The sequence below is a fragment of the Corvus brachyrhynchos genome, unplaced genomic scaffold (genome assembly GCF_000691975.1).
Source record: "Corvus brachyrhynchos isolate BGI_N302 unplaced genomic scaffold, ASM69197v1 scaffold95, whole genome shotgun sequence".
In the NCBI taxonomy this organism is placed as follows: domain Eukaryota; kingdom Metazoa; phylum Chordata; class Aves; order Passeriformes; family Corvidae; genus Corvus; species Corvus brachyrhynchos.
Window position 1 is genome coordinate 648,489 of NW_008238347.1, and position 12,798 is coordinate 661,286.

At 48.6% G+C, this 12,798-nt stretch overlaps 1 protein-coding gene across 11 annotated transcripts in view; it reads left to right on the forward strand.

Annotated features, from left to right (window-relative positions):
• The window catches only part of ITPR1 (inositol 1,4,5-trisphosphate receptor type 1), a 156,815-nt gene that overhangs the window by 119,125 nt on the left and 24,892 nt on the right, over positions 1–12,798 (forward strand). For all 11 annotated transcript variants that reach the window (XM_017735227.1, XM_017735229.1, XM_017735230.1 and 8 more), the window contains 8 exons: positions 773–973; positions 2,080–2,190; positions 3,465–3,560; positions 4,047–4,169; positions 5,125–5,229; positions 6,177–6,369; positions 9,070–9,192; positions 12,151–12,326. In XM_017735227.1, coding sequence (XP_017590716.1) covers positions 773–973; positions 2,080–2,190; positions 3,465–3,560; positions 4,047–4,169; positions 5,125–5,229; positions 6,177–6,369; positions 9,070–9,192; positions 12,151–12,326 — 1,128 coding nt within the window. The remainder of the gene's footprint in view (positions 1–772; positions 974–2,079; positions 2,191–3,464; positions 3,561–4,046; positions 4,170–5,124; positions 5,230–6,176; positions 6,370–9,069; positions 9,193–12,150; positions 12,327–12,798) is intronic.

Below are 12,798 nucleotides of genomic sequence, written 5' to 3' on the forward strand. Positions count from 1 at the left end.
TTTGCCTGCTGAAACTTCAAGGAAAACCAAGTGGTAGTGGCTGCTGGTCTTTGCAGCACTGCTGGGAATGCAGTGGCAAACAGCATCCGAGTCACTGGGAAGTTGGGTTTCTTTAGTTGTCCTTTAGTTTTGGATGGGTTTGGTGCTTTTTTTCATTCGGAATACAGGAGAGCAGACAGCTGTTAAATCCACGCCGAGAAATCTGGCTTTTCATTCGAGGAGCTGCTCCTAATCAGCAGCCTCAAGCAGGAATTACAGTAATTATGTGGGAAGAAATGCAGTGGAGAGAATTCCATTTCAAGGCACCTTCCTTCATGGTGTGCACTCAGGTGCCTCTTGTGCAGGTGGAGCTGCTGAGAGGCCCCAGCCAGGGAATCGCTGCTTCCACCTTGGAGAGAGGTCTGGGAGGAGGGAGCCTTGAGCGATGGTTGGCAGGGAAATGCAGCAGGTGGAGTGAAGCTTCCAAGCCCTGGAGAGTTTCCCAGAGTGCCTGTTCAAGGCTGGGTGTCAGGCTCTAATGGATCTCTCTTTATGAGATGTTTATGGGATGCACTCTGTTTATTGCTGTACAACGTGAAGCCAGCAAGCTGCTCAGGAGAGCAGCACGTTGCAAATAAGCCCTGAAAAGAGGCTTAAACTGCTTGTACAGTGAAACCAGAGCAATCCACCATGCAGTGCACTTGGGGATGGATGAACTTAATAAATACTATCAGCCAAACAGCAGTTTGCATGGTCTTGCCCCTCCCTCATGGCTTTGACACTCTCCTCACAGAATTTCCTACGCTGCCAGAACAACAAGACAAACTACAACCTGGTGTGTGAGACACTGCAGTTCCTGGACTGCATCTGTGGGAGCACAACTGGGGGCCTTGGACTTCTGGGTCTGTATATAAACGAGAAAAACGTGGCACTGATCAACCAGACGCTGGAAAGTCTGACCGAGTACTGCCAGGGGCCCTGCCACGAGAACCAGGTAATGAATCCAGAGCTGTGAAATGCCTCCCCCTTCCTCCCTGGGCCCCAGCTCTGCCAGACCGCTGTTGTCTTATAACACTGCCCACTTTACTTGCCCTGCAAGTCTGAGGATTTTTTCCTTTATAAACTCCTCATAATCACCTTGTCTTTCTCAGGGAGGAAGAGGAGTTGAAACACTCAAAGCAGTGGAAGTATTTCTGCTTTGCTAAGATTTGTTTCATTAGACTTGACAGGGAGAGTGGGGAATTCCTGTTCTTCATAGAATCCCAGAATGGGTTGGGTTGGAAGGGACCTTAAAGCCATGGGCAGGGACACCTTCCACTATCCCAGGCTGCTCCAAGCTCTGTCCAACCTGGCCTTGGACACTTCAGGGATGGGGCAGCCACAGCTGCTCTGGGCACCCTGTGCCAGTTTCTGCTTATTTTCTCCATTTCCTTGTTACTTGAACCATAATATTCTCCTGAAAGACTGGAATGTGACTTTCCTGCCATTCTTGTCTCTGCAACAGAACGTGTGAGGCTGTGCATGCCAGGGAGAACTGTCAGTGTCCCTCTGCTCTCTGGATCAGGTGGAATAAAACCCTTTAGGTGTTTTAGGTGTGCAGCTCAATGAGCTGGGCTCTCTGGATTTTGAAGCCAGCAAGCTGCTGTTTTGTTTGTACATTTGAGTTACAGGCCACTCCAAAAGCAGGGCTGAAGGGTAGGCAGGAGGTTACGGAAATTCCCGTTCTTTGTGTAGACAGGACTGAAGTAGGTGTTGATTGGCACATTTATAGTAAAGAAAACTCTCCCTAATCTCAGTAAAACACTGTTCCTCCAGCCTGGACAGTTTGGCATGGAAATGCTTAATTTATCAGCTCTGGTTCTTCGTGCTTCCTGGGGCCGGGGACTCCAGTAGGACCATGGCTGAGGAGAGGAAAAGCTTGGAACAAAATGCCTTAATCTTTTGCTGTTGCACTGCCTGGAGCTCTCTGTGCAGTTATCCATCTCGGGCAGCCCATGAGGTGATGACAGAGGGGACTCTGCTGCTCTGGCGGGGTCACCAGCCCGGGCTGTGTTTGTAGTGCAGGCAATTAGTGAAGTCTGATGACTTTTCTTTGGACAGAACTGCATTGCTACTCACGAGTCCAACGGCATTGACATCATCACAGCATTAATTCTCAATGACATCAACCCTCTGGGAAAGAAGAGGATGGACCTTGTGTTGGAGCTGAAGGCAAGTGAATGTTCTGTGTGAGGCACATTAACAGTGAGATGGAACATAATTTTATTGTTGGAATTATGTGGGTGTTTATTATATCCCAATATTCATAAGTGCCCAAAAATTATATCCATCAGTGAGCTGGAGGCAGTGCCCAAAGATTGTTTGTCACAGGTATTTAATCTTTCAAATGATGACATGGAGCCGCCAGTTCTCGGCTGGAGGATGCAGGCAGTCAGAATACGCTGAAGAATCCTAAAACGATTTCCTGTAAAAAATTTAAAGCTGATGAAAACTGTTCTGTTGTTGCTGAGCTTTTACGTGGACAATGGAAGTGAAATGCCTCATGTTGCAACTACTTTTCTAGTATTTCATTGGTTTTTTTTAATTGGTTGCTGTTAAATCATCAGCAGTTCTTCAGGGCTGTTCATATCAATGCTGAAATAATTAGCCCTGGTGCTGGTTTCAAAACACAGGAGCAGGTTCCCCTCTAGCAATGGCAGTCCCAGAGCACCCTTGCTTCAGCCTGTGCTTGAGAAATATTTCCTTTCTGACTTACTGCCCTGACTGGCACTGCAGTGTCTCCTTGTTTTTCGTTGCCGACTCACACCATTATTATGGGTAATGTGGGTTTTTTATTATTGTAAATAAAAAATGCTTTTAGACTCGATTAGCATTATACTTCAAAATTAAATACTTTTATTGGGTTTTATTGTCAGGCATGATGGATTTTAATCTTAATTGTTTGTATTAATGTAGTCTGGTGCCTTGTGGTAGTTTCCCATTTCCTCCCTGTGTTCCTTGGCGTGAGCAGACTGCAGAGTGATTTCAGTTAAGAGCAGCAAAGCACATCTGTGTCTTCAGCCCTGGCTGTCCCTTGATTTAATCAGCAGCATCTTCAGCAGAGCTGAGCTGCACCATTTGGGAGCTCAGAGCTTGTGGTGATGCTGCAGTGTCTTTAAACCAAAACAAAATAACACAAGCATGAAACAGCAGCATTTTCAGAAATCCAGACCTTGGCTGGGGTTAATTTAATGTCATTCGTTAAGTAGGATTTGGGGAATAAATGCTAAAAAATCCTTTTAAGTTGTATAGGTCAGTAATTAGAGGAGGGGGGGGCTTGGTGAGGTGAGGCTGTGGGAGCCCTGAGCTGGCTGGCACAATCTGCCCGTGGTGGCTGCTGGCTGGGGGACCCAGGTCCCTGAAGCCCTTCTGGCAGCAGAATGCTGCCACTCAAGCTGGGTTGTTTGGCTCCTGGCAGTGATTCTGTTGCTTTTCCCTCCTCTCAGAACAATGCTTCCAAGTTGCTCTTGGCCATCATGGAGAGCAGGCATGACAGTGAGAACGCTGAGAGGATCCTCTACAACATGAGGCCCAAGGAGCTGGTGAGTCCCGGGATCACTCCCGAGCTCCTGACTCTGTTCATTTGTACAGGAGACAGAGAAATGAAAATTCCTCGAGCCCCAAGAGCTGTCCAGGAAACCATAGCAGGGTTTTGGGGCTGGTTAGTGTATGGACCGGTGAAAACACAGGCTGGAGATCCAAAGTACAGCCAAAGTACCACTGACTTGTCCTGGTGCTCGGGGCTGCGTTGGAGCCAGGGTCAGAACGTGATGCGGGTGCAGAGAGGGTGGCCTGGAATATGTTACCTTCAGGGGAACGTGAGGTTCAGTTTCTTGTGCCAGTGAGCTGGGCTGAAGCTGAGTTCAGACCTCCTGTTTATCCTGGATGCTGAGAAACCCACTGACCTTCCTTTAAATGTCCCTGCTCTGCTCCCATTCCCTTCCGTAGGAGTGCCGAGGGTGTGCTGCCCTCAGCAGCTCCCACCCTTTGCCTGAGCCTCCTCTCCTTGCCTCTGCCTCCTTCTCCAGGTGGAAGTGATCAAGAAGGCTTATCTGCAGGGAGAAGTGGAGTTTGAGGATGGAGAGAACGGGGAAGATGTCGCTGCATCTCCGAGGAACGTGGGACACAACATTTATATCCTGGCTCATCAGGTAGAGTTTCACCACAAGTCACAAACTGGGGAAAGCCAGAGTTTTCCCTGTTTTCATGGTTCATCTCTGAGAGAAACTCACTGCACATTCTCTTGTCATCAGAGCAAATCCAAATCTTAATCAGAAACAAAAATAGTACAATACAAGAAAATCTGGGAATTTTCTTTTATAGTGGGAAGCAGGCAGGCTCTGGACAGAGTTCCTGAGGACACGTGGCTCAATTCTTGGCAGCACTGAGCAGCAGTGTATTGTTTTTCAGCTGTATCAAAGGTTACTTTACGCTCCCAAAGAAATGCTACTCACAGATCAATTAAAGTGTAATCAGAAATCTCGGTCCTTGCCACATTCTCTCTCTGCTGGAGCCAGGCAGGGCCATTGTACTGATACAATGTGTGTTTGAAAGGTAAAAAACCAAAGGGGACAAAAACATACCTAAATGTACTTAATGTATTGATGCTGCATCTCTCCGTGCATTAGAGACTTCCTGTTCCTCCAGCATCTGAGCAGACAGACCCTCACTGTGCTGCAGGATGAATTTGGAGCACCCAGCAGCATTTTTGGAGCAGTGCTCTGTGCATCTGCTGCTCAGCTGGTGCAGATTTTCTCTTTGTCCCTGCCTGGATCCTTGGTGATGAGCACACCTTTGGGTTAGGGTGGTGTAGAAGGACAGACCAAATGTGAACGTTCAGAAAGATTCCAGGCAAAGGGTGGGAGAGGATGGGGAAAAGAGGAGTACAACACTGGCATTAAAGAAATACATATTTGAATCATTCTGACTTGCTCCCAAAATAGAGCTGCAGGGTGTCTGGTTGGAACAGAACAAGCCTTCTGTCAACTTTGCCCTTTCCTAGCAGCTGACTGTGTACTATTTCTTTTTTTATGCCAAAAATCAGAAATTTAATATCACAGAGAGACATCTGGTGTCTCCCACTCCCTGTGCATTCCTTTATTTTAGTTGGCTCGCCACAACAAAGAGCTGCAGAACATGCTGAAGCCGGGGGGTCAGATCGAGGGGGACGAGGCGCTGGAGTTCTACGCCAAGCACACGGCCCAGATCGAGGTACCGGGAGCCTGCAGGGGCTGAGCCTCCCAGGAGAGAGCCAGGGAGTGCAGCCCCAGTGCATTATTGACGGTGCTGTCGTGGCTCTGCCTGCCTGTGTGTGGACTGTTGTCTCTGATACAGAACATAAATAGAGAGTTATTTATTTAATTCCCTGGCAGTGGTGGGGGGAGCTATTCCTGAGCTGTCATGTGTGGGCTCGGGGATGGAGCTGAGCAGAGCTCTCTTGGCAGGAGGAAGTGTGGCTTCGCTTCTGTTACATTTTGGCCGGTGCTATTGCTGAATCCAGAAAGTTTGTGATAGCTTTTGCCACTCTTTCTGGATTCAAATGACAGTTTGGCCTCATGTGCCATCTAAGAGCTTTATAAAAGTAAAATGTTCACAAATACAGAGATTTCCCAGAGAAGCTGTGGCTGCCCCAGGATCCCTGGCAATGTCCCAGGCCAGGCTGGACAGGGCTTGGAGTAGCCTGGGACAGTGGGAGGTGTCCCTGCCCATGGCAGGGGGTGGCACTGGATGGGCTTTAAGGTCCTTTCCAACCCAAACCAGTCCATGGTTCTGTGACTTCCCAAAACTCTGTAATCAGCAATACAGAATTAACTGTTACTCCTTGTACTTGCCCATGGCTCAAATTTGCCAGCATTCTTGAACTGGGCCACCACATTGCTCTGAAATCCATCCCAGCTCTGGTGCAGGATTCACTGGGCCCCTTGGATATCCCAGCTAAGACCAGTACTGCCAGAATAAGACCACAGCATAGAAATTACAATTTTGGAGCTAAATGTAGACCTGCTTTGAAGGGTAAATTAAATGAAATCTGTGTCGAGCTGCTGTTCTTTGGAAATGCGTCTGCATGTAGCTGGTTTGAAAGGGGGAGCAAAACAGGCAGAAAACCAAGCAATAAAAGCATTTAAACACTGGGAAGGGCTCACGAGGCTGCTGTGCAGATTGTCAGGTCGGACCGCACCATGGAGCAGATCGTGTTCCCCGTGCCCAGCATCTGCGAGTTCCTCACCAAGGAGTCCAAGCTGCGCATCTACTACACCACGGAGAGGGATGAGCAGGGCAGCAAGATCAACGACTTCTTCCTCAAGTCAGAAGACCTCTTCAATGAGATGAACTGGCAGAAGAAGCTGCGAGGTAGGTCGGTGCTGCTCCGCGTGGGGCAGAACGCTGAGGTCGGGATTTTGGGATTTGAAACGTTGGCTGGGCAGCAGATGGTTCCCCAGTGGGGCAGAAACCTCGATCATTGTTCGCAAGAGCTGCTCTGTGCACGATGGCAGGATGCTGGGATAAAGGCAGGCTGGATGCTGGAGCAGGAGGGACCCTCTGGAGGGGATCCAGGGCACAGCGGAACAGAGTGGCACGGGTCGTCCCTTTTGAGATCCAGCAGGAAGGAACAAATGTGTGGAAGAGTAGCTGAAATGGGAAGGAGGCAGGGAGAGGACCCAGCTGAAGAGAGCAGTGGCCTGTGCCAGAGGCAGGGAGGAGTAAGGCTGGGGAATGCAGCAAGGTTGGACTTGGTGATTGTAAAGGTCTTTCCCAGCCTTGATGATTCTGTGGACTTAGGGCATCTCTAGGAATGGAGATGTTTAAGAACAAGTTAAAGATCGATTTCTCAGTAGTGGTAAAGTAGAATTCATCCTTTTTTGGCAAGTAGACTGGCTGACAGGTTGATAAGTCCCTTCCATCCCTATGATGCTAAAATATCTGAAAGCAGGTGTTTTCAAGCACTGATTTTCCCTGAGGTTCCTGCTGGCAGCTGGGAAATCCCTTACAATGATATTCTGATTCACACAGTGCCACCACGTCCCCCCATAAACCTTCTAGCTCATTTGCTTCATATTTTTGTTCTTGTTTTGCTGAAGGCCAAATGCTGCAGCTGAGGCTCAGTGGGCAGTGCTGAGACTGACCAGCAGTGACCTTGTGAAATGTGAGACAGGGCAGGTCCTTCCTGCTCAAGTCAGCCCCTGCCATCTGCTACCACTGCTGCTCCCCTTCCCTGCATCAGCTCCACTTCAGTGTTTAGTGCAAGAGCAGGACTGGTCTGGAACCCCCTCTTGGAGCAGATGTGGGACCGCTTCCAAAAATCTGAGAGCTCTGCAAGAAATCTGGGACTATGACATCCTAAACAAATTGCAACTTCAACAGCATCCATATATTGTTAAATTTTGTTGCTTGAGTCACTTTGTCTTTGAGGCTGTCTCCAAGCAAGCTGTGAAGGCATTCATCATTAACAACAGACCACAAATTAGCCAAGATCCACCTGCAGAAGTGGAGAATATTTCCCTTTTTTTTCTTTAAAAAATGGGGATCATTTATTCTGTCTCTAATATTCAGGTCTTGTCTGGCCTCTGAGTGACTTTTTATGTTCATACAATTGTTTCTCACATCTTCAGTAAAGTTTGTGTTGGAGCTGTGACCTCTGGCATTTCTGTGTGTGCTCATGTGATGCCACTTAGAGTTTATTCAACCTTCAAAAAGACTTCTGAAATAAAGACCCACGTACTTCTCCCTTCAGCTCATGGTGCTGGCCCATAATCTGAGCACCAGAAGTCTCTTAATGGTTAATTAAGAATGGAAATGAGCTGCCAAAGCCAGGCAGAAGCCCTACACAGGCAGAGAGTCAGTGTCCATCCCCAAAGGAACGTGTGAAGTTAAACCTGGGCCTTTATAATCACCCTTCCTGTAACAATTTCATAGAAATCAATTCAACGTGCTTACAAATTTTTCCAGTTAAGAGGAAATTGAGAAGATTGAGACATTGTGGAATTCTTTACCCCTTTCTTTGCTAGGGGTGTTGGAGGAGGGGATTTGCTGGAGAGACATGGTGACTATTGCAAAGCTCAGAACTGCTGCATGTAATAAATTACCCTTCAGTCCCAAAGTCTGCATTTTCAGCTTGTTCCTAAATTTTACTGAGAGCTTTTTCATTGCTCTCTGGTATCTAAACATGCTGCCTCCTTTCACTAGGGCAAAACAGTTCTTTCCCTTCTTTGAGACCATTTTTAATGAATTTTTTCCCTACTCTAGATTTCAGGAGGACACAATCTGCTGTGCAGTAAGCCTGCAGGAGCTAAAATCAGGGGGATTTAGCCTGGATGCAGAGGGGATTACTGCAAGGCAGCTTCTTGGCTTCCTTTTTGACTTAGGGTTCACGACCACTTCAGCAAAGGAATCTTTCTGCTTTCTGCTTCTTGGTTCTGGCTGCAGGGATTATTAAAATTAGGAGTCTTTTTGAGAAGTATTTCTGTGTAACATTAAGGATTTAAATGTGCTGTTGGACTGTGCATTGAGCTCAGTGCAGATGTGCTGAGTCCTTTGCCCCCGGGGTGGAGGGAAGGCCAGGGAGCTTCACCCCCTGGTTTATTCTGGGGCTGTTTTGGGCTGTTCTCAGCAGAAATAGAGTTTGCAGGTGGCAGTGTCTGGTGCAGGTGAGCTGCTGGCAGCAGCAGAACACAGAGGGATGGGGCTGGAGCTCACTGCTCATCTTCCTCCTCCAAATTGTTCTTGGTGTGACTCCGAGTACAAAGTCTATTATTAGGGGAAGCCTCAAGTGCCTGATCTCTGCAGTTTCTCAGCTTGTTCTCTTGCTGCTGCTAAACCACATATGAACCAGGGATCCTTGGCCTTAAAACACCGCCTAGGTAACCTGAAGTGCCCCCAAGATGAAGGATAATGAAATAAACTTCAGGATAAGCCATGAGTATTGTTACTTTTGATGCTGTGCTTTTGGGCAAACTGAAACTAAACTTGTTTTGGTGGTGGTATCTTTTTTTATAGAGACCTCTTATTTTTATTAAACCTTCCATTGAAAAGAATTTTTTTTCTCTTTTGCAGCTCAGCCTTTCCTGTACTGGTGTGCTCGGAACATGTCCTTCTGGAGCAGCATCTCCTTCAACCTGGCTGTCCTCATGAACCTGCTCGTGGCATTTTTCTACCCGTTCAAAGGAATTCGAGGAGGTACTGATACTTAACCCACAAAAATATGTGAACAAAGAAGGTGTAATGAGCCAAATTCTGCCCTCCCCACTAGTATCTGTGCACTGCTGTTTACATCAGTGAGGGCAGGAGAACTGAATTTGGCTTTTTGAATTGCCTTGTTTTAAATTGTGCTGTTCTCTTACTCTTTCTTGAGGCATTTTTAAGGAAAATGTGGAGCCATGCTTTTTCCTAGGGAAAAAAATTACCCAAGGCAAACATCCACCTTTAATTACTTGACTGCTCTACTTCAGAGTTCTGTAATTAAGGATTGAACTAAAAACAGGCAAAATGTTGAATGTGTTGTGTTCCTTGAGCTTGCAGTTTATTAATTTTCCACACAGTTTTCCCGCTGCTCCAGGAGGCCTCTGAGTGCTGGGGGTGGGTGGGTGACATTATCCTGCCTTGGCAGGGGGGAAGTGACCAGTAGGAAAGCGTGGAGAATAAGGGAGAAGAGCCCATTCCCAGGATTACCTGCCCCAGGAATGTGGGGAGCAGAGGATTCCCAGGGTGCCAGCCCTGCCCCCTGGCTCTCAGCAGGGCTTGCCAGCATTCCTGGCACAAATTCTGGGATAACACAGTGGGATTGCACAGCCTCCCTGTGACAGGTCCATGGATGCTCCTCTGACCCCACCCGGGGCTGTGGGACACTGGTGGCTCCCAGAGCCAGCTCAGTGAGCACTGAGCAGATGCAGCTGCTTGTCCCTGGATCCAGCCTCTCCCCAGAGCTGCACCCTGGGGCAGGGCAGGGCTGGAATCCTGTCAGCAGCAATTGGGAAACCTGCAGGGATATTCTCGGGAATGTCACGTGCATCACTGACAGACTGCTGTGAAGGGAGTGTCTAGGTAGGAGCTTTTTCCTTGTGTCTAGGGGGTTTGCATCCTGAAAAAGCCTCTCAGAGGGATATTTAAGACCAAAATCCAGTGTTCTGAGAGGGAGAAGAGAACTTCTGCCATCAGGACCACCAGGCTGTGGCTGCAGCTGCTGTTCCTCTGTGTCACACCCAGTGTCAGCAGGGTGGGGACAACCCAGATGCTGGCTGGAAGGTTCCAACAAGCCCAAAGAGCTACTGAGTTTCTGTCTCTGGTTGCAAAGATCCCAAGTTAAAAGCTCTGTATTTATGGCTGCCAGGAAAGCTGCTGGTTAAATGAGTTCCCTGAGATTACAAACTGCAAGACTGGGGGGGGATTGTTTGGCATTTTGAAGATGCCCTACCCTACATATTCAAAATTCTTTATTTATCAGGTAACATTTTGATACAACCTCTTCTTCTCCTAGTTTGAATCCAGAAAGTAAAATAAATAAATACATGTGTATCTTATATTTAGCTTAAGAAAAAAAAGACTCTTCCAAACAGACTGTTTGGGGGAAGTTGTCAGTGTCTTGAATTGCTCAGACACGGTGAACTGAGCAGCTGATGAGCATCTGACAGTAGCAGAAGCTGTAAAACTTCTGACTTGAGGAGCAGAAACAAAACTGGATGCCTGGAATTCAGTACTGGAACGGTGAGAATTCCAGAGACAGGGAGAACTTCCTGCACATTCCTCCTGCCTGTGGTTGTGTAGGCACTCCCAGCAAGGCTTTGGGGTCAGGTTGGGTGCAGAATTGATGAGTGACCAACCCTCGGCTCCATGTGCCAGGACAAGGACACTGCTCCCAGCCCCTCTCCGTCCCTAGGAAGGAGAGGGGAGCCTGTGCCCCAAGCCCTGCTCTGCCCTGTAGGTGCCACAGCTGGGTCCTCTGAGGTCCTGGCATTGCCCTCCCCGTGCTGCTGGGCAGCCTGGGCTTGTGGGCCAGGCCCAGGTGGGTGTTCAGGGAACACCTGGGGGCTTCAGTAACTCCAGGTGTTTCTTCGGGCCTGCTGGGAGCTGCTGCAACTCCTGAAAGCAAATATATTCCCAATAAATCTTATTTAGCTTTTAGATAAGTCATTCCTAAATAAGCTGCTGCACATTTCCTGTGTCCCCTCTCCGTGCTGTTGCTTGTTCCCACTCGGTGACTCCGTTCCCAGCTCTGCACCTTGTGCTGTGACAGCTCCGGTGGCAGCGCTGCTCCAGGAGCCCGAACTCCCCCCAGGCAGCCAAAACAGCTGTTCAACTTTACGCTTATTAACTTTTAATTTCCATCCATCCTCTGCTGTCTTTATTAATCTGCAGTGATTTGGAACAAGATTAAATGGCTGCTCGTGGTAGTCAGATGAGAGTAATGTTTCCTAAGCTGCTTGAATTTGGGAGCAGGAGGAAAAAGCCCTGAGTGAGAATCTTGCCAGTCAGACACAAGTTCTGTGAGAATGTGCTTGCAGAAGGGCTGCAGAGTGCTCTGAAATTTGGGGGATCTTGCCTTTTTGGCTGTTGAGGAACCAGTTGCTTGAAGGCAAAATTTTTTTATGTCAGCTTTCAGAAAGAGCATTCTCATATTCTGCATAAACCCAGGGTAAATGGTGTTTTGGGCTGAATCTTTTCTATGGCTCTTTCAGGGAAGTGTATTTTTAGCTACATGGGCTCGGTGTTATGTAAGCAGCCAGTCTCATGGGACAGTCTAATTAGACCCAGAAGTAGAAGAGATGACAAAAACAGGTACGAGGGTCTGACCAAAAGCACCTCAGGAGGCTCTGCCGTGGCTCTGGGCGTGGGGAGTGTCCTCCCCTGCCCAAGCCCTGCCTCTGCACAGCACGGGTGCAAAGGGCCCTCAGCACTCAGGTGTACAAGCAGTGGACCCGAAAATGAAGATCCTGTAGTACTTACCATTTGCATAATGATTTAGTAACAAGTTTGTAATGAGAACCTGCTGAAGGCTTTGGGCTCAGATGTTGCACTTGCTGCTGTGAAATCAGGGATGGCTGAACGTGGGGCTGGGCGATGTCCACCAAAGGTAGAACAAATGGCAGTGCTTTGGTCAGTTGGGTTATGCAGGAATGGGTTTGTCTTCCCTCTGCCCAGGCACACTGGAGCCCCACTTGTCTGGCCTGCTGTGGACAGCCATGCTCATCTCCCTGGCCATCGTCATCGCCCTCCCCAAGCCCCATGGCATCCGGGCCCTGATCGCCTCCACGATCCTGCGGCTCATCTTCTCCATTGGTTTACAGCCCACCTTGTTCCTTCTGGGAGCATTCAACGTAAGAACCGAGTGGGCTTTTCTGACATTCTCCTGCCTCTTATGTAAGGGTTCCTTACCTGCACGTGAAGATGGGCAAAAATAGCCTGGGACATCGTGGTGGAACTGTGGGAGGAGCAATTCCCTCCTTGGGCTTTTCCTAGCACAAGTGCTCTGTGTTGTTCATTTAATCCTGGTTCCCCAGGCTGCAGACAGAGCTCTGAGGTTTTGCTCCAGGTAGGAGCAGCTCCCACCCCAGAGCAACACGGGGAGGAGCCTCTCTGACCTAAAGCACGTGGTTATTCACCCAAACTGCCTCAGTATTTATGGGGTTGTGTGAGACTCGCTGAATGATGCACTGTGAGTCTGATGGGGAACAGCTGAGGGAGCTGGGGAAGGGGCTCAGGCTGGAGCAAAGGAGGCTCAGGGGGGACCTTGTGGCTCTGCACAAGTCCCTGACAGGAGGGGGCAGCCGGGGGGGTCGGGCTCTGCTC